We start from the raw sequence: 20,353 nt of genomic DNA on the forward strand, positions 1-20,353 counted from the left end.
CAATTCCTATTGGCTTTTGAAAGCCAATAGAATTAGACTCTATTCAAGAGAGTCTATTCTATTGGCTTTCAAAAGCCAATAGAATAAAAGGGAGTAGCACAGCTAAGGAAAAGGGGGAAAAAATGGCGGACTGCATTGTTTGGCGACCCCCGTGAAATGGACTATGTGACATTACAAAATTTAGGTGAACATCTCCATTACCTGGCCTTTCTTATTTCACTCAAGACATCTGCCACAAATGAAATGAGAAATAGCAGTTGAACTTGTTAACAAAATTCCAAAAGCTTAAATACACTTACCAACAGAAGTAAGCATTCAGGCTCTACATACTTTTCTGTAAACCTTGCAGACCTCTTCAGCTCATTGTACAGACTTCAATACTTGCCTTAATTCTTTGTGTCAGGTTGTAATGTGTATACAATATAACCATGAATACTGAAATGCTGATATTGTGGAGGATGTAGTATCTTGCTACTGTGTCTGCATGTTAAACATGATAGCATAGAAATGGCCTCTTTTATGCTAAACTCAATTATTTTATTGTTTGTGTACTGGCTGATTCCCCTCTCACACTAGACTGTCTGTTGCTCTCTGGAGTTTAAGTCCGGAAAATCCGCAACCTCTAATTATAGTAGTGCAAAACAAATGGAAATCTTGAAATTGTGGGTGCACTGTGACATACACTGTGCATTAGAAACAAGTTACATCAATATTTAATGGTAGTAAGTGAGCCAGGAGTTGAGATTTAGTCCATTTATGTCCTAATGTACATTTGACTTCTATATCCCTGAAATAATCCTGACTTGCAGTAGACTTATTGGGACAATTTTTCTAAAATGGCTGTCTCCATTCTAAGCAGCAATTGCACACCATTGACTTCTCTCCTTGCACACTCCTGTCATATATTTCTAGCCTTATCATATTTTCTGTCACTAGGTACAAAAGCTAGTACCTTGCTACCAAGCACGCTGCTATCTCCAAATTCTTCACAATTCTGTTAATCATCCAATGCTATTCAGGAAAGATTGCTGAAGAGCTATTAGAAGCCAAATCTGTATCTTGAGATAACATCTGTTTTGGATAGTATAGAAAGTTTTCTGGCCACTACTTCTGTAGATGTTTGAAGTTGCATACAAGGATTCTCATTGTATGTGAAACAATGTTCCTAAAAAGAATCATAAAAAGTAAACTAAATAATGTACCGCCATTTGATTTTCCAAAATATTTATGTATACTGGTGTACTCTGTTTCAGTTATTCATGAATTTGGTTTTGGGTTGCCATGAAGTTAAATTGTTTCACCCAGTGACATACTTGCCCAGTGAAATCTAACTTTATGCTTGAGATATAGCATATTATACTATTTAATTTGTGAATATCTCAGTTGCAGAAGCTAAAGTCTTTGCCTCAATTTCTTAAACAAAAGCAAGGGCACATCTCAGAGGAGAGCAGAAATAAATGCATTTTATAAATATTTATAATATTTCAAACTTTTTTAACGTTCTGATCCCAGCAACATAAACAACAGTTACCTAGGAAAAGGATTAGAAATCTTGTCATGAAAGATTTGTCTTTGTTGAATTTTCCTTTGACTTGAAATATAACTCAACATCTGGAATTTAAGCAGTAATTTGGTTTTTGATGTGATTGTTAAATTGAAGAAAAAACTGGGTAATTCAGTTTTTCAATATCTTAATAAATATACTAACAATATTATATCCATTAAAAATCATAATAAATCTTCAGGAGTCAGTTCAGTTTTCATAAATCAAATATGACATTTTCTGAACTGGCCCTTTCTTATATATTATTAGTATAGTTTAAAAATGATTCAATTGGCAAACATTGAGTTATTTTATTTTATTCATTTATTTAGACAGATCTTGTATGATCTATTTGTAGGATATATCCAGGTTATATAGTAAATAATACTTTACAGAGCCAGTGTTTTGTATGGTAAAGTCCACAGGGAAACCAGGAGTCTCCTGATTGAGATGGCAATATGAAAAGTTGAACCTTGCAATAGCTCCTATGAGATTATACTTCAATTTTATATTGTTACTATTCTGGCTAATTATGGTAAAAACATATAAACATGAAATTCCTTATAGATTTAGAATATTGTCAATATATATTTTGGAGTTAGATAGTTTCCTTTTTTTCCAAGTTGATTTTTTTAAATAAAATAAAATAGTTCTTTACATTCACATAGTGATAAATGCAACACTGTATGTGAGTATTGAGTTTGTCTGTAATTTACAGTCTCGACACTTCCTCACCTTAATTAAAATCAGAACCTGTTTGAATCTCTTTATTTGCTCTCAAAATCCAATATACTTGGTTCAGTAGTCTTTTTAACTTTTTTTACCATTTTTTTCAAGGAGTTTATCTTTGATTTTTTTGTTTTCAAAATCCTTTGTTGAGAACTCCTTAATTAATGGAACATGGAAATCATTTTAGTTACAGTTTTGAAGCAAGGCTACTAAAATTTAAACAGTCTTAACAAAACAATGAAAACTACTTAATTGCTTCAGAGATAGGTTCTCACAGGTGGATTGAGCATTGCAGCATTTTCACAGTAAGAAACTTGCTGAAAATACTGGAGATAAATTTTAAGATCAAGTATTCAGGTTATATTAGGCAACAAGGAAGCAACTGGCAGATAAGCACACATGGATAGACACACGCACCCAATTCCCATAGCATAAGAGACATGCATAATGCTTTCTAAGAAGTGTAAAGTACTACGTTAGAGCTGCTTCTGTTAATTTACTGGCACTTTGCACCTTATTATATTATTCCCTTTGTTGAAGTGGAAGCTTGGAAGAAGGTTTTTCATTTGGTCTTCTTTCAAGCTGTTTTGCAAAAGAAAATGGAATTGCTAAAGTTTCTCACCTCTTGCTGTCTGCAGCCTCAATTCAGAGAAATATACTTAGCTAGGCTTTAATAGGCTTTTTAGTTTTATTTTCTGATTTTGGAAACAGGATATGGTAAATTGATTTTGAAGACTCCAGTAGTTTTCAGAAAGTTATGAATGCAGCATTTGGGGGATGGGAGGGAGGATCCCAGTCTCTTAATTAGGAAAGTTTTTTCAGAATTCAACTATTGGTATTAATAAAGTATTATCTCATTTTCCTGCTGCAATTAATGAAATGTTTTTAGTTTGGTGATTATGTTAATACTTGGTTGCTTAAACAAATTGCAAAAGCCTAATGTTGAAGAAGTAAGACTGTTAAAATGCATAATAGTATTATGCTCATCGTAGATGAAAGGTGAGCAAAAAAGAATAATTTAGACATGAAGAGCTGAAGCTATTGTTAGGGGTAAACTAGGAGTTATCATTTAGATTGGACCAGAATGAGCACCGAACAGGCTGAGAGTTTTTTACGTACTTTTTCATTTGCATATATTCTACTGAGGAATCCATTTGCAGGATAAGGATTTCTCTAGAGGTTTTTAACTGAAAAGCTGCTTCTGAGTGTATACTTCTTTTTCTAAATAGAACTTGGCAGCAATTTTAGGGCCTTAAACCCTTCGAGTTTGGGTATGTTAGGCTCTGTTCATCACAAACAAATGGAAATTTTGAATGCATATAGAACCAGTATGTTACAATGTAAAATTTTCTAAGATATTATATGCAAGCTGAAATTTACATTGTTCATTTGACAAAATTGTACATGGTTGGGAGTGAGGACATATGATGACTCTCCTGTAAGTTTGACAGTGAAGGAAACTTAAATCTACAATTTTTAGAAATGAAAATATCAGTGTAAGGACTTAAATGAATCCTATAGGCTGATGATGAGATGAGATTTATATAGAACACCTGCATTAAAATCCTTTCTGGTATTTTCAAAGAACTTTCCTTCCTTCCTCCCTCCTCCCCCTAATTAAGTTTACCTTAATTATTTTAAAGTTTTTTTTCAGGTTACTATTTCACAGTTGTATCTGGAAGAACATATATAGGACTTATGAACCTAATTTTTAATGGCTATTTCAGTTGTAAAGATAAGTAGATCTGGACTAATTGTATCAATGAGTATAGTGGTTAAATATGAGAGAGAGAGAGAGAGAGAGAGCGCTTCTATGATGTGTGACACATCAAAAGTTTTAGGAGAGATACTAGCAAATGTCGTTTTCATGTACTTCCCATTTTCCTGTGCTCTGATGACCACAAGAGATTAAAAATACCCTCCTGTTTCTGCTTTTTGAATGATCACAGTACAGAATGATGACTGAGTCGTAAATCATCATCACTGTTAACAATGGTTCATTGAAGCATGACGGATTTACAACCCATGGTTAGAAACTGGTTTGTCACTGTAAATTGTTGTGCTGGTTTTAAATGAAACAAGGGAAAAGCAGAAGTAGGAGACTTGCTGGCTTAATTTTCACTTTGCTAAACAAGGATGATGATGATAATGGTGGTGGTGATGGTCAAATCCGGTATTAAAGCTATTTGAATTTGTTGGTAGGATATGCCAGGGACAAGGTGAAATTAATATCCCTTTTTAAGAATTCCACATCATACTTTATTTTTTTCTATGGAAAATAAAAGCGGAATGACGGTATTGTCTGTAAATTGGGTTCTCCGTTGAAGGAGTCCTTTGATTGCAGACAAGCAGAAATACAGTCCTGTCACTGGAAACTTAGAAGAGGAACCCAGGTTCGTTCTCTCTCTCTCTCTCTCTCTCTCTCTCTCTCTCTCTCTCTCTCTCTCTCTCTCTCTCTCTCTCTCTCTGTGTGTGTGTGTGTGTGTGCTTGCGTGCGTGCGTGTGTTGCATACACCCTCCCCCATAAGGAAGAAATTGCACTCTTCCTAGTCTCGAAATGACACAGTTTGCCACAGACTGCAAGAGGGGGAAGGGAAGGGGGGAAAAATCTTTAAAGCGAAGAATGTAAACGCCTAACTGCAGCTTTTATGTGAATAATGGAGCTTTCATGTTTTTATAACCCTACTATAAACCCGATCCTGCATTAAAAAGCAATCAGGGTTCTTTCTCCGTCTGATTATCTTTGTCTACGAGTGGAGAGATGCATTGTACCTTTCCAACTGCCGGAGCCTATTTTTATTTGTCAAGCTGGGACTCGCCTGGCCCCTTTCCAGATGTGCCTCACAAGATTTGGTGCTGATGATCTATTTATAGAACTGTGGTTCCATTGTCATGGCAACCGTGCTAGAGGCCAAGGCGGCTGGGAGCTATTTCTGGACTTGTGCTGTAATGTAAAACTGATTGGGAAAGTTGGTGCATCTTCTAAGCCAGACTAACTTTAGACAGGCTGAAAGAGAAAAAAGAAAGACATCTCCCGCATCTTTAAATAGACTTTCCTTTTCTCTTCTTGCCTTCTTCTGTCTGCTGCTTTGCTGGCTAGCTTGCTGTTGATTTGCTTTTCTGGTTTGCACCCCAAATGTATTTAAAAGCACAGGTTGAATTGTTTTCCCAGTGCACCCGTTGAATCTTGAATTTTTAAGAAAAGAGTAATTATGCAAAACCTGGTGTTCTTGTTGAAGGTTCTCTCCCCCCCTCCCTTATTTCTTATTTCTTTCCTCCCTATCCTGACCTCTGTCCCCCAAACCTACACTTTATGACAAGAGGGTGAACTTCACATTCATTAGCTTGGTATTCTCTCTCTCTCTCTCTCTCTCTCTCTCTCTCTCTCTCTCTCTCTCTCTCTCTCTCTCTCTCTCGTACTTGGTGCATTCCCTCAGGAATTGCAAAACAATAAATAAACAATAAAAGTTGGTTTCCAATAAATAGAAAAAACATACTTTACTGTTGTCTTGCTATTTGCTTGAAATTTTGAGCAGTAGTGCCTCTCTGCCTCCAAGTGGTTGGAATGCTGTCCTGTGACCCTATAATTAAAGCCAATTTATTTGTGAAAGCTGCTTTAAAAAAAAAAATATTGCACCCACTTTCCCCCTATTCCTGCAAGTCCCACACATCTAATTCATCTACGTGATTTTAAATAATGATACAATTAGGATCTACTACATTTTTAGACAGCATTCAGAATGCACTTTAGATTTTATTCCCAAGCTGCAAGTAAACCCGTTTTTAAAATAAAATATAAAACAGCTAGATTTTTAATCGAAGAATATTTTAATACTGCCTCAGTGAATTTGAACATTGGTGTGTAACGTTCTCCTTCCATGTGCCAGTTTATTAAGAAGCAAAAGTAAGTGATTCATCTCCAAACTCTAAATATAGAGGATAATTTTAGCTAGTTACAATGATTTACTATAAGCTTCATTTGTAGTTATTTAAAGAGTTGGGTAGCTATTTCAGTTTAATAGTGTATTCCCATCTTTCTAAATATTTTAAACTGTGACTATTTTGTGAGAGTGCGGGTGTCAGGCAGTGTTTGTCTAGGACACTGAGTCAGGAAATCTTCTGTTCAAATAATCACCTCCAGCTCAAAGTATGTAGCAGATCATTTTGCACTCAATGTTCGCTTTTCTGCCTGCCGACACATGGGCAATATAAAACAAATGCGTACCCTTACCTCACAGGTCTGTGCGTGAGTTGTTGAGATAATAAATTATGTGCTTGGAACATGAGGTCAAAAAGCAAAGCTGCAGCCAGTTGATTCGTAGTCATTTGGTTTCATTTTAAGAATTTGAGATTTGCCACGGTTGAGGCAAATGCTTTTGGATGTATACACGTTATGTTCATGCTACATCCAATTTACATTTTAAAATCTTTTAATCTTTTCACAGCTTTTCCTTCTTACTGAGGCGAAACAAGCTTATTTTAGGCAAGTTTCGACTAAAGTATTTAGAAGGGTGTTGCCGTGTTGCTTTTTTTAAAGTTAGCTCTTCTGTCTTATTATTTATTTTTATTTTAGGTTTTTTTAAATTCCAGCTTAACTGTTTTTTTATAAATAACTAAGGAGGCAAAAGTATCTAATACTCTTTCCTCCTCTCCTATTTGCCCCACAACGACAACCCTGTGAGGTGAGTTGAGCTGAGAGAGAAGGACTGACCCAGGCTAAACTTTGTTCCTGCATATTCTGAGACAATTAAAAATCAACATGTCTAGATATTGGGATTTGAAAATAGAAACTTGAGAAGAAATTTTAAATGTTATGTTTTTGTGGACTCAGTGACACCTATACTCCCACAGTCCTAGCTGAAATGGCAAGTTTTGCCTCACCTTTGTTGTGCTGACCCTCATCTTCAAAATTGCCTGTTGGAGGGTAAAATAAGAATATTTGTCACAAAAAGTAGCCACAGAAAATGGCATGTTGTTAGGGATCTGCAAATTAACTGAATATGTTCCAAAACAGTAACATAGGAAAAAATATCGGAAGATCAAATAGTGGGGACTAAATATGTTTAACTTTGTGGGAAAAAAAGATTGAGAGATTTAATAGCATTCTTCAAATACAGAAAAGGGAGATAACCTGAAGAATTGTTCTCTATAATTTCAGAATGCAGGATTTGTAAAATGATTTTACATTTTAGGAAGACAGCTTTTTGTTTTAGGGAGAAAACAAAGCAATTGAACAGGAGAACCAGTGTCCTCAAACAGCTGGTGGCATTTCCCTGGAGGAGTTAAGTAGAAGCTGGATTTTCTGTTTCCAAAGGATTTTAGTTTTATTTTCTGACTAATCAGCAGTTGGACTTCAGGGCTGCTCTACTTCTGGATTCCAGGAATTATAATTTTGTTTGTATTCATATGACAAATATCGGCAGAAATCAAACTAGCTCTTTTTCCCTAATCACATTATCTGATAAGATACAATACTTACATTCTTCTAGAACAAAAAGAGTTTGATACAGATACTGAGAAATGTTATGACTCTGTTATTGTTTTGCTACAACACAAATATTGAAAATTGAAATGACTTTGTCGAAAGGATTGGCGAATTGTCAGGTTGGTTGTTCTTTTTTCTTAACATGAAAGTACATTCATGTTAAAATAGAGCTTGTGTTTTTTCTCGTATTTCCAGCATTGGGAAAAATATAGGTTAAAGGCAAGAGAGTTAAAAGTTTTTAAAGCTTCTCCTTTAATTCTCCTTTCTTTCTCATTGGACATTGGTGAACCTTCCTCCTAATAATCCAAATATTATTCAATTTTTTTCAGTATAGTAATAGTATAGTATAGTACAGTAGACTACAGTACAGTACAGGGGTCCCCAACCCTCAGTCTGTGGACCAGCACCGGGCCATGGCATGCCAGAAACCGGTCAGTGCAAACAAGCAAAGTCCCATCTGTGGGATGCAGGCAGTACATGAAACTACATCCCCTCCAGTCCGCAGAAAAACCTATCTCCACGGAACTGATCCCTGGTACTCAAAAGGTTGGGGACCTCTATAGTATATTGTTGTTAGGATACAAAAGTACAGCGTGTAGATAAAAATTCTTACTGCTGAAGAAAATCAGCAGATTTTATTGTTGCAAAGCTGGAATGTTGGTAAAGAAGTATACAGTACTTCTGTACTCTAAATTGAACATATTTCCAGGTCTCTCCTAAACTTCTACTTTTTTGGTTTTTTCCATCCTATAAGACAAGGTGGTCTTAGTAATTGGGGAAGGCAAGACCCTGAAATATAACAGGCCACAAAATTGACTTCAGAGGATAATTGATTGGAAAGTGTGAAAGATGAATTTAGCAAGCTGATTTAATTCCTGGCTGTTGTAACATGACGGGCAAAACGTTACCAACATCAGAGCAGTTTCTCTTAACAACCAAAACCATTGTGCTGATGTAACTCTCCTTTCCTTCAGCATTATATGTAAAAAAAGTCTATATTATGGACACAGACAGGATTTTTTTAACCCTGTATAATCAAGAGACATATTGACATTTTTCCTTAAATTTTGCCCAAGATAATTTGGCAGTATCAAGAGGTCCTAATCATCTTAGAAACTGATTGCAATAATGCTGTAAAAGGGGTTTTTTTTAACATGGGGGGGGATAACAAACACATTAAAACATACACTTTTTGCAGTTTGAGAGTTGCACTTCAGCATGTTAACTTGCACCTGGATAGACAATCTTGGGAACTTTTCATTCCCTTTTGCCCTGTTCTGCGGGGGGGGGGGTTCTTCTTTTATCCCACCGTTTCCCCCTCTGTCTACCCACCCACCCACCCAAATTCAGTCTCTATTGTTTAAGCATGGTTTGATATTTACAGCCTGCACTTCCTTCTCCCCCAGATCTTTCTAAAAAGAAAGTACAGTATTGTTTGCCAAATAATGGTCTTCCTTGGTAACTATCTGCAAAGACAGGTTTTTCTCTGAAAGTTTTACTTTTAAATGCAGGAAGGTTGAAATGCCAGGACTTGTTTTTCGGGAAAGAAGGCATATTTATGGCATTCTGATCTGTTTTACCTAGCATGCATGTAGCCATTGAAGACCACATTCAACACGGCCGCGCTCTGCTGCCTGGCCCGGGTAGCTGGTGTTTTTCAAGGAAATCACAAACCTAAAAATAGTCTGTATAAACAACTGCAGAACAGTTTTGCCTTTTTTTTCCTACTTCGCTATTTGGAAATTTCTTGTACGTTCTCTAGCTGTGCCAGTGTATCTGAAACCATTGGCATGAGTAGCAAAAAACAATATTTCTAGGCAATTGGCTAGAAATAAATATTGAATATTTAATCTTGTGAAAAAGCAGACCAGTAATGATTGTTATGTTTGAATTAGTATAGCTGAAATGCACGAGTCTAGCATATCCATTCAAAGCTCATTAATAATTGCCATATTTTAGCAGAGTTTATTGCTATTTGCCAGTTTTGCTTCTCCACTTAAAAATTATCTACTCAGCTCCCCCAGAAATATTTGTCCATTGATTTTATTGATTAAATTAGAGGTGAGGAATGATGGCCCCTTTATGACTTATGGATTTCAACTCCCAGAAGTTGAAATCCACAAGTCATAAAAAGGCCATAGTTCCCCACCCCTGCTCTAAGACAGCAGGGTTGGCTGGGGAATTCTGGGAGTTGAAGTCCACAAGTCATAAAAGGGCCATCGTTCCCCACCCCTGGATTAAATGATTAATTGGTTATGTGCCATCAAGTTATTTTTGGCTTTTAGCAACCACATAGATTGATTTTCTCCTTAACAAACTATCCTAACCTGGTCTTCCAATGTGTACTCATCAATACTGTACTGTGTCTACCTACCTTGCTGTTGATCATCCTCTTCTTTTTCTTTCCACCTTTTCCAACATTAGAGCCTTTTCCAGGAACTGTGAGGTACAATAATTTGAACCTGATCATTTGCACCTCAAGTGAGAATTCTGGGTTGATTCATTTGTTCCACAGTGTTCTCAGGAGTCTTGTCCAATCCCAACATTCAGATGTGTCAATGCTCTTCCTATCCTGCTTCTTCAAAGCCCAACTTTAACTTTCATAGTGTCATAGAAAATACCTTGATTTGCACTGTTCTGATCTTTGTAGGTATAGTCACATAATGACACTTGAGGAGTAGTTTTAATTTGGACTGCTAGTTTATTCAGGTAGTGCCACCCAACAATCACCCATAGAAATCCTGTTAGAATTGCAAGAATCAAGTGTAATTCTGGTTGACTGTAGGGACATCTGGATAGTCTTGTTTGGAGCAATGTGGAAATGGCTTGCTTTCTTCTATTGCCCTCTTCATGAGTTCTATTACATCCAAGCGTAGAGTTCCACTCCTTTTTGGTGTCCTCTCATCCACTCACTATCCAGGTCCAACCCTTCTCTGATTTTTTGACATCAGCAAAAGTTGGCTAGGTGCTGCCACCTGCTGTTACATCCAAGCTTTGCTCTTTTCTTTTCTTTTTTCTTTTCTTCTCTTCTATAATAGTAGTAGTAGTAGTAGTAGTAGTAGTAGTAGTAGTAGTAGTAAAGTTGGAAGGGACCTTGGAGGTCATCTAGTCCAACCCCCTGCTCAGGCAGGAAACCCTACACCATTTCGGACAAATCTCTCCCTCCCTCCCTCCCCCTCCCTCTCCCTCTCCCTCTCCCTCCTTCCATGTAAATTAACAAGTGAATTGAAACCTATTGGAGAATCAGAAAAAGATACAGTCTCCCTGCCCCCCCCCCAAAAAAAAAATTGGCATAATTTCTAGGACATTCAAATCAAGAATTTCAGGAATAAAGGCATTGGTACAAGGTGTTGGTGATAAAAAATCTTGCTAATTAACTGATGGGCTTGTAAATATGAAAGAAGAGTCATTTGGAAATTCCAGAAATCAAAAGTATGGTTTTGAAGCTAAGGTAGCAACATTATTCAATATTATATAAGAGGAGGTTTTGCTTAATTCCCTCGGATTTGCTTCTGAAAAAGCATGCATAATACTGTGTAATTTCAGTCTGAAATTTTGGAAATAAGCCTCATATGATTCATATAGTTTTACAACTGAAACTCAATTATTTGTCATTGCATTGTTATATTTTTGTTAATACTTTGACAAATATATATTGTTAAGATTTTATAGATCAACAAATTACCCTTACTCTTCTTTTCTTACTATGTAAGTCCAGATAGATGGATAGAAAGACAAATATGACATTTATTGGGTCCATACCTATGTACTTTATGTATAAATACGATAAAAATTAAAGGAAGAAAACAAAGATACATGATAAATCTATTGAAAATTTTTTTATTTTTTAAACATACAATCATTTATAAAAATACAATAAAATTTTAAAGTAGGAAAAAAAACCCCTTACCCTCCCTCCCACCCCCAACCCCCCTCCCTTCACTTCCCAGAGCAGAATACAGGGTTAATAATAAAAATATATATATAATAATTAAGAAAAAAGAAAAAAAAAGAGAGGAAAAAAATATCATAATTAACCTTTAACTCCATAACCTATGATACATGATAAATCTAAATCGGGAATCGGCAGGCACGTTCACATAATTTTGCACTATGATCCATGTATCAGCATCTTCCAAGATTAAAAAAAATTGACAATCTTGAGAAATACTGGCCATTTAACTTTTTTTTTTTTTTTTTTTTGGTCTTTCTACAGGCAGTCCTTGACTTATGATCACAATTGAGCCCAACATTTCCTTTGCTAAACAATAGAGTTGTTAAATGAGTTTTGCCCCATTTTGCAACTGGTCTTGCCACAATTGTTAAGTGAATTACTGCACTTGTTAAAATAGTAATGGGGTTGTTAAGTGAATCTGGCTTCCCCATTGACTTTGTTGTCAGAAGGTTGCAAAAGGTGATCACATGACTCCGGGACACTGCCAGTTGCCAAATGTCCAAACTTTTGGTCATGTGACCATGGGGATATTGCAATGGTCATGTGAAAACTGATCATGTCACTTTTTTCAGTGATGTTGTAACTTCGTACAGTCCCTAAAAGAATGGTTATAAGTTGATCACTACCTGTATATGCATTATTGCCAACCCCAATGTGCTGTTTCCATATTCAGACAATTGTGGTACCTGTTGTGACAAGGTCTAGATCAGCGGTTCTCAACCTATGGGTCGCGACCCCATTTGGGGTCGATCGACCATTTTTTGGGGGTCGCCAAAGAAGGTGATCCACCATTTTCTCCCCTCAGGGGCCGCCGCTGTGCATGCGCACCGCGCATGGGGGCGCCGCCGCGCATGCGCAGAACGTTTGTGTGACGGGGGTCGCCGTCACACAAACGTTGAGAACCACTGGTCTAGATATTATCCAGGTTGTGTACAGTTCCAAGAAATTACTCAGCAAACTTAATTTTTCCATAGATTCCTCTTTTACATATGCCAATCTCTCTCGTTCTCGCTCTCTCTCTCTCTCTCTCTCTCTCTCTCGCTCGCTCGCTCGCTCTCTGAAGCTACTATGTTAAGCTGTCTTTCATCAGTGCCTGAAAGTTCAGGGAGGATTTGTAGCACCCGAGAACAGCACATAAACTAAAAATTCCCTCATTACTCATGTCTTCTGGCTACACATTGAGTCTGGTCTGCTGGAGCCAAACCGAATATGGCATGGATCCTCAAAATGTAGAAGAGGAGTCTAGAATGGTGTAATTCCTCTAATTCCTCAGTGGGCAGGGAATGGCATTACTGGACAGACCCCCATTAGCTTCCTTTTAATTTATATTTGTATTAATAAATAAGAAGTAGTTATCTCCAGAGCCTGCAAGAAAGCAAATCTAATCAATATATTTATGGTAGTCTGTGGCAATCTGCAGCTGAAAAAAATTAACATTGATTAATGAAGAGCTGATGGGATATTCGTTTATAATTGGATGCCATATGAACAAAATATTACTTTATTCTTTTGCTTCAAATTGCTCATGGTGTAAGTCCCACATCTTGTCCATTAGATTACTTATTCTCTCCGTGTAATGTTTTAAGCATCTCTTCAGTCATTACGTAGAAGCAAGGTAACAAAGATATTTGGATTGTAGACCCCTCATAATTGGCATAAATAATGGTGATTTATTTATTATTATGTATTTTTGCTACCCTGTATTCTTATACAAATTCCACCCTCTTTAGATTCCCAAGTTAAAAAATTGTTAATAAACATGAAGACGTTTGGGGGAATGGTCCTAACTTTTGATAAAATGGGGTGACTCAGTATGGAATCGACTAATAGAATACACATGAACCAGGGTACCATCCATGTGCTGCTTAGCTTGCAGTATCCTTGAATGTTATTTTGAATTAGTTTGAACAAGCACTTTTTTGCGGCTTCTAATAATCGGAATGAGAACCAGATCGATGTACATGTAGTCCTTGACTTACAACCACTTGTTTAGCAACCGTTCAAATGTACAGTGGCACCGAACAAAGTGACTTACAACTGGTCACATAGCTAGCATTTGAGTGCTTGGGAACCAGCATGTATATATGCAGCATCCCGGGGTCATGTGACTGCCATTTGAAATATATCCCCGCCTGTGCTTCTGACAAGCAAATTCAGTGGGGGGAAGCCAGATTGACTTAATGTCTTCACGATTCACTTAACAACTGCAGTAATTCACTTAACAATCATGGCAAAAAAAGTTTTAAAATCAAGCACAACTCACCGCTTGCATAGCGGTGGAAATTCTGGTCCCAATTACTGTCATAAGTTGAGGACTACCTGAAGTGATTAAAGGCACAGGGCTACTACTATATTATTGATGTGGTTACCAAAGGAAACTTATTTAATTACTTATTTACAATGATCTAGAAGCTGGAGGATTGTAGTCCTGCCATAGGCTTTTCAATATAGACTCTTTTTAAAATTACAAGAAATTGTTGTTATGTTCTTGTGTAAACTTATTGGTGGAAATATTTTCTTCCTCTAGTTTCCTAGACAAGATTGACATAGTCAAACAAAATGAATACACACCGTCTGACCAGGTGAGTAAAATGTCTTTGAGAAAATGAAGTTATGTTTCTTTAAAACATCTAGTCCTGTAGATTTCTTCTGTTGAAAATGTAAAAGTAGCATTGTGTTAGTAGTGTCTGGAACAAAGTAATCAGACCTATCACAAGTAACTTGGTTGATTACAAGCACTCACCAGCCTATTCTAAGTCCCAATTCAGGTTGCGAGTTTTAAATTTTAAAACCCTAAATCAGGGTGTCAAACTGCCGGCCCGCAGGCCGGACGCATCATGTGGAAGCCGCACCCATTGCCGGCAATGGCAAAACCGACCCGATACGTTGCGCGACGTCATGTGACGTCGCGAGTTTGACATGTCTGCCCTAAATAATAGAACTATGCAGCACTTCAGAGTCTGTTCATAAATGTGCTTCAGAACTCATGTAAATGTGATTTCACTCTGCAGCTCTTTAAAGGAGCTAAATCTTTGTCCAAATTGTTTGTCATCTGTGGCTGCCATTTGATCCTAAAAAAGGTGTGACTGTTTTAAAGAATTGAAGGTTGGTGGTTGGGGTTGGTTGGTTAAGTGCCATCAAATCACTATCGGTTGGCTCTTGGCAACCACATAGATAGGTAGACCTTATCAAAGATGATCTGTCCCCAACCTGGCCCCTTTTCCAACAACACATCTGTTTCTATTGTGATTGAAAGTATCTACCTTCTTTTTCTTTCTCCTCCCATGTTTTCTAGCAGGTTCCACATTCATGTCTCTATGTGTTCTAGAATACATTTTAGACTCAAATCCATAGCTTCACATAATGCTAAGATTATATCTTCCTTCTGTTTTTTATCCTGCATATTCTCTTCATTTTTCTGAGCCCCTGCTTTGCATTGTAGTATAGAGGGCCCTTTTGTGAGACTTCCCAAACTTATTTAGTTGTTCGCCTGAAATGAGTAGAAACTAAAGATGAGAGTATGTAGAAAAAAAAGTAGGGAAAAATGACCCCAAGTCCCTTTCTCCCTAATCAATGCTATGTTTCTGAATGTTTTCTTTTAAGTAGTACATATTATGATTAAGATGTGTATTACATTGAGTTTAAAAATGAAGCTAATAAAGAAAAGAACTAATATGAAATGTAGAAAAACTTACCCCAGTACTGTCCCAAAGATGCTTTTTCAAACGGCAACTGGACTTTGTTTTTTCCTTGAAGACATTTCGCTTCTCATCCAAAAAGCTTCTTCTGAAGAACGGAAGAAGCTTCTTAGATGAGAAGTGAAACAAAGGAAAAAACAAAGTCCAGTTGTCATTTGAAAAAGCACCTTTGGGACAACCATGACCTTGGATGACTGAGAATCTCCACAGACATTTATCCCAGTACGGAAAAAATTTCAGTTTTCAGAAGTCCATGAATATGAGTATATGGTGAAGAATCAGGAGAAACTGCTGTCATTCGTAGAACGCCATATATAGATGATGAGTATCCCAAGACATAGTGTTGTTACCTCTTTTCAGGTTCTTGGAAGACCAGTATAATGTTGCTGATGTCTTCTGTTTTCAACTTTAACTTTTTATCTGCCAGCTTTTTTCTAAAGCAAAAATGAAGAAAGGCTTCTCTTTTTTTTCAAATTAGGCTGCATTTGAACCCATTCAGGGGAAAAAAATTAAAATCTGATCCATAAATGAATAATCATTGTTCATATATGCTTTTCTATTTTGTGGGGAGAAAACCTTATTGTTATTAAGCATGTACAATTAACTTTTATAAACAATAAAGATATTTTTTATCATAGGGGATATTAAAAATTAACTATTATCTATATTTCAGTTTTACACTTCTTTTGCTCCACGTTTTTCAGAAGTTTTTATCTCTAATTATGATCCACATCAAAATGAGAGGCAGTTTTAGAAATGTGACTGTTTTCCATGGTTTCAAATTTTCCTTTGTGTCATGGTTTTCTGAGCTTTTGGGTTGCTGTTTTTATAAACTGATTGTTTTGTTTCCAAGATGTTGGTATATTTTAAACAGTTTCTTAACTTTACAAATTTTATTTATTATGATAAGCTACTTTGTGTTGCTTGGTAGGACTGGAGGAAATGGAAGAAAAAAATATGAGATTAAAAACCTGTGGTATAAATTTTATATTACTGTACATTTTTTTACAAACAACCTAAAGTTGTTATTTCATTGACCCATTATTCCCTGAGGCTTGTATTTTTTAAAATAGAATGTTCTTTTAAGGGAAAAAAAATCTCTTATTCTCTTTTTTAAAAAGGACCTTCTTAGATGCAGAGTTCTGACATCAGGAATATTTGAAACCAAGTTTCAAGTGGACAAAGTAAATTTCCAGTAAGTATCACTAATGGCAGTTCTTAAATTGAAACTGGGAGTTAAAACTAACAGTGAGATAGTAAAAATGTGCAAAATATTCCATACCATAGTGATCCAACTTCAGAAACAAGCCAATTCAAGCAGGGTTTTTCCTGTATTTCTGGATGTAGCCATGGCTTATAGCCAAACAACATTTGGAATAACATAAAGCACTTCAGCATCCAAATAGTCTAATTTAGGAAATACATTAATACCCTGTCCCACCCCCCATCCTCTGTGCTTGTATTGACCCATTTTGGAGGAAAACAAAATGTTGCAGAAACCTGTCTACAGAAACTTAATACAACTATGTTGTGGTAATTCAAACCATTGTTCAGTTCTGTTCTATTTAGTCATCTAAATTAGTATTGAGAGCCAGTTTGGTATAGTGGTTAAAGTTTCACGCTAGAAACCAGGAGATCATGAGTTCTGGTCCTGCCTTGGGCACAAAGCTAGTTGGGTGACCTTGGGCCAGTCACTCTCTCTCAGTCCTAGAAACGAGGCAATGGCAAACCACTTCTGAAAAAACCTTGTCAAACTTTTTTCTTGTATACAATAAACCAAGTTTATTGTAAGCTATAAAATTTTCAAATAATGCAAATTCATAATTACAGCAACTATAATGAAAATTTCACAACCACCCAAATAATGTACTTCAATTTTTAACTTGCAAAATTAGCTATTGGGGGAACACCTTCAATGAGCAGGCAGCAAAGACATTTGGAATATATAAAGATAGTCCTTGACTTACAATAGTTCATTTAGTGACCAAAGTTACAACGGCACCGAAAAAAGTGACTTATGACCATTTTTCAGTTACAATCTTTGAAGCATCCCCATGATCATGTGACCTAAATTCAGATGGATCCAAAATGGATCAGATTTTAAAAGTATGGTGATTGGTTCATACTTATGACCCTTGCTGTGTCCCAAGATCATGTGATCACCTTTTGCAACTTTCTGACAAGAAAGAAAGGTTGTAAAATGAGGCAAAATTCTTAAAAGATGTCTCACATAACAACAGAAATTTTGGACTCAGTTGTGGTAATAAGTCGAGGACTACCTGTATTTAAAATATTGTCAGTGCTTGTTTTTCATAATTCTAATGGCATTTTTGTACCTCAAGCCGTTGGTGGGCGGAGGGGTGTTTAATAGTCCTGCTTTCCTGGTTCTGAATCCCTCGCTTTTTTCTTTTCTTTTCAGTATGTTTGATGTTGGTGGGCAAAGAGATGAACGTCGAAAATGGATCCAGTGTTTCAATGGTAATATTGGGAATCTGTTAAACCTGTGATAGACCGTGAACATTTTCCATGTAATATGAACTGTATATTATATTAATGTGGAAGGTCCAGCTTTCCAATTATCTAAATACCAAATATCTACTATTTGACATTTGGCATTTTGAGGTTGTCTCCATACCAGCTCAGCTCTTTAACTCACTTGCAAACCTCCACTTCGTTTTGCAATGTCCTGTTCTTTGTTTTCAGCATGTAGCTGTCTTTATAAGTTTTGTTTAGCTTCCATCACTTGTGATTAAATTACAAAAGGTGAATGGATATTCATCAATACATCTCTCTCTCCCTCTCCCCCCCCCTGTCTCTCTCTCACTCACACACACACACACACTGAACTGCATATTTTATTCCTTTCTATCGATCTACAGTATGTATCCTACAAAATATCTTTTTTCCTCCAGTCATATTAGAGCTGTATTTTAGTTGATTTTTCCTCCTTCTATCCATCCCTCCCTCCCTGCCTCCCTCAGTATCTTACTTGTTTTTGTTCTTTTGAACTTATTCTTCTCTAAGTGATTTACTCACATTTGAACTGTTCACCTTTTCCCTAAGCTGTTCTGTTCCGTTTTTTCTTTTTCTATCTTTTTCTCTTTATGGAGCCGAATTAAAGAAAAAAAAATTCAAAGCAAAGATTATTGATTAAGGATGTTTTCCTTTGCTTTTTTGTTTTTTAGATGTAACTGCTATAATATTTGTGGTAGCCAGCAGTAGCTATAACATGGTTATACGAGAAGACAATCAGACCAACCGGCTTCAAGAAGCATTAAACCTCTTCAAAAGTATCTGGAACAACAGGTCCGTCTCTTTAGTTTTGATCATGACATTCATAATGCTAGCTTACGTTTATTTCTGACTGTGCTAATATAAATTATAAGAGAGTGTAATTATTTCAGTGGAGTATGTTTCTTTAAAAAATATTTATTTATTAAATTTAGATGCCATCCTTCTCACTATCAAGCAACTCTGAACAGTTAGTATAATGTCCAGAAGATTTTGCTTTATGTTCCTTTATACCTTGTTTTATTGCCATTTAACTATATATTGGCCTGTTTTTCTAGGTGGCTACGGACCATTTCAGTTATTCTTTTCCTGAACAAACAAGATTTGCTAGCAGAGAAAGTTTTGGCAGGCAAATCAAAAATTGAAGATTACTTTCCAGAATTTGCTCGTTACACCACACCAGAAGATGGTAAGAAAGTTGACATTACACTTTGAAAAAATGTTTTTCTCTGTTACTATAGAAGAAAAAAGTGAGAGAAAGAAAGAAGGGATTGATTTTTCCTGTCTAATATTTATGTGGTAACAATTGTGTATACAAATTGTGATAAACAATGTATAAATGTTATATACAATTGTTATAAACAATGTACAATTGTTTGTACTCTTTTTTGTGATCACCAGTTGTTAGTATGTTTGATGCAGTTCTCTTTCTCTCAAACCGCTTGCAGTATAAATCAGACAAATGCTTGATCCAGGATGGAGTATTGTCATTGATAGGCTTCTGTTAAAAATTATTCAGAGTCAATAATTTTCAGGGTAAGCAAAGAAGAGCTTTCCAAGTATCATCAATCAAAGTACTGTAGTCTAAAACCTGGATATTTTTCCTCTCTGAGACAGAGCAGAGTATATTAACCAAGAGGATTCCTTCTGTTAACAGAAAACTTATAAAATTTTTGGAACAGCTTTGCATGAGGAAAACAGTCTCCGATCCAGTGAGATCCTTTTCTTGTTGTACTCTTTTACAGTAACATTTCATGGTCCTATGTAGTTTCTTGGCTGGTTGACTTTTTGAAGTGATTATTCACTACATCTCTCTTTCTGTAATGGAAAGCTGGAGATCTCTGCAAGCAGGTCACACACAGTTCCCCAACGTTTAAATTGTGGTTCCAGAAATATCCCAGATCACAGGCCCAAAATTCAGTGACAAACAATTAACGCAGAGGTCCCCAATCTTTCTGCCTTTGCAGACTGGCGAGAATGGGTGGGAGAGGGGATGGTTCTTCGCGAATGGCAGGCAAGCACGCACAGCTCTGTTTGCACGAGCGGTGGGCACTCGGGCTCACAACTCATGCAAATGGAGTGTGCGTGTGTGTGTCTGCCTGCTGCTCACACAAATGGGGATGCATGCACTTGCCCAGTTCCCAACAACTCAAGACCCGAGGTGGCGCAGCAGTTAGAGTGCAGTACTGCAGGCCACTTTAGCTGACTGTGTTCAGCAGGTCAGCGGTTCAAATCTCACCGGCTCAAGGTTGACTCAGCCTTCCATCCTTCCGGGGTAGGTAAAATGAGGACCCAGATTGTTGGGGGCAATGTAAATATATATATACATTGCTTACTGGTGTACACCGCTTAGAGAGTGCTTGCACTTAAAGCGGTATATAAGTCTCATAAATAAATAAATAAATAAATAAATAAATAAATAAATAAATAAA

At 36.5% G+C, this 20,353-nt stretch overlaps 1 protein-coding gene across 2 annotated transcripts in view; it reads left to right on the top strand.

The window, feature by feature from the left end:
• GNAS (GNAS complex locus) overlaps window positions 1-20,353 on the top strand; it is a 188,999-nt gene that overhangs the window by 166,041 nt on the left and 2,605 nt on the right. For both annotated transcript variants that reach the window (XM_039364516.1, XM_039364517.1), the window contains exons 6-10: window positions 14,240-14,294; window positions 16,532-16,605; window positions 17,830-17,888; window positions 18,596-18,716; window positions 18,980-19,110. In XM_039364516.1, the coding sequence (XP_039220450.1) occupies window positions 14,240-14,294; window positions 16,532-16,605; window positions 17,830-17,888; window positions 18,596-18,716; window positions 18,980-19,110 (440 nt within the window). The remainder of the gene's footprint in view (window positions 1-14,239; window positions 14,295-16,531; window positions 16,606-17,829; window positions 17,889-18,595; window positions 18,717-18,979; window positions 19,111-20,353) is intronic.

This window comes from Crotalus tigris, unplaced genomic scaffold, assembly GCF_016545835.1.
Source record: "Crotalus tigris isolate CLP2741 ecotype Arizona unplaced genomic scaffold, ASM1654583v1 scf7180000019768.410792, whole genome shotgun sequence".
Taxonomy (NCBI): domain Eukaryota; kingdom Metazoa; phylum Chordata; class Lepidosauria; order Squamata; family Viperidae; genus Crotalus; species Crotalus tigris.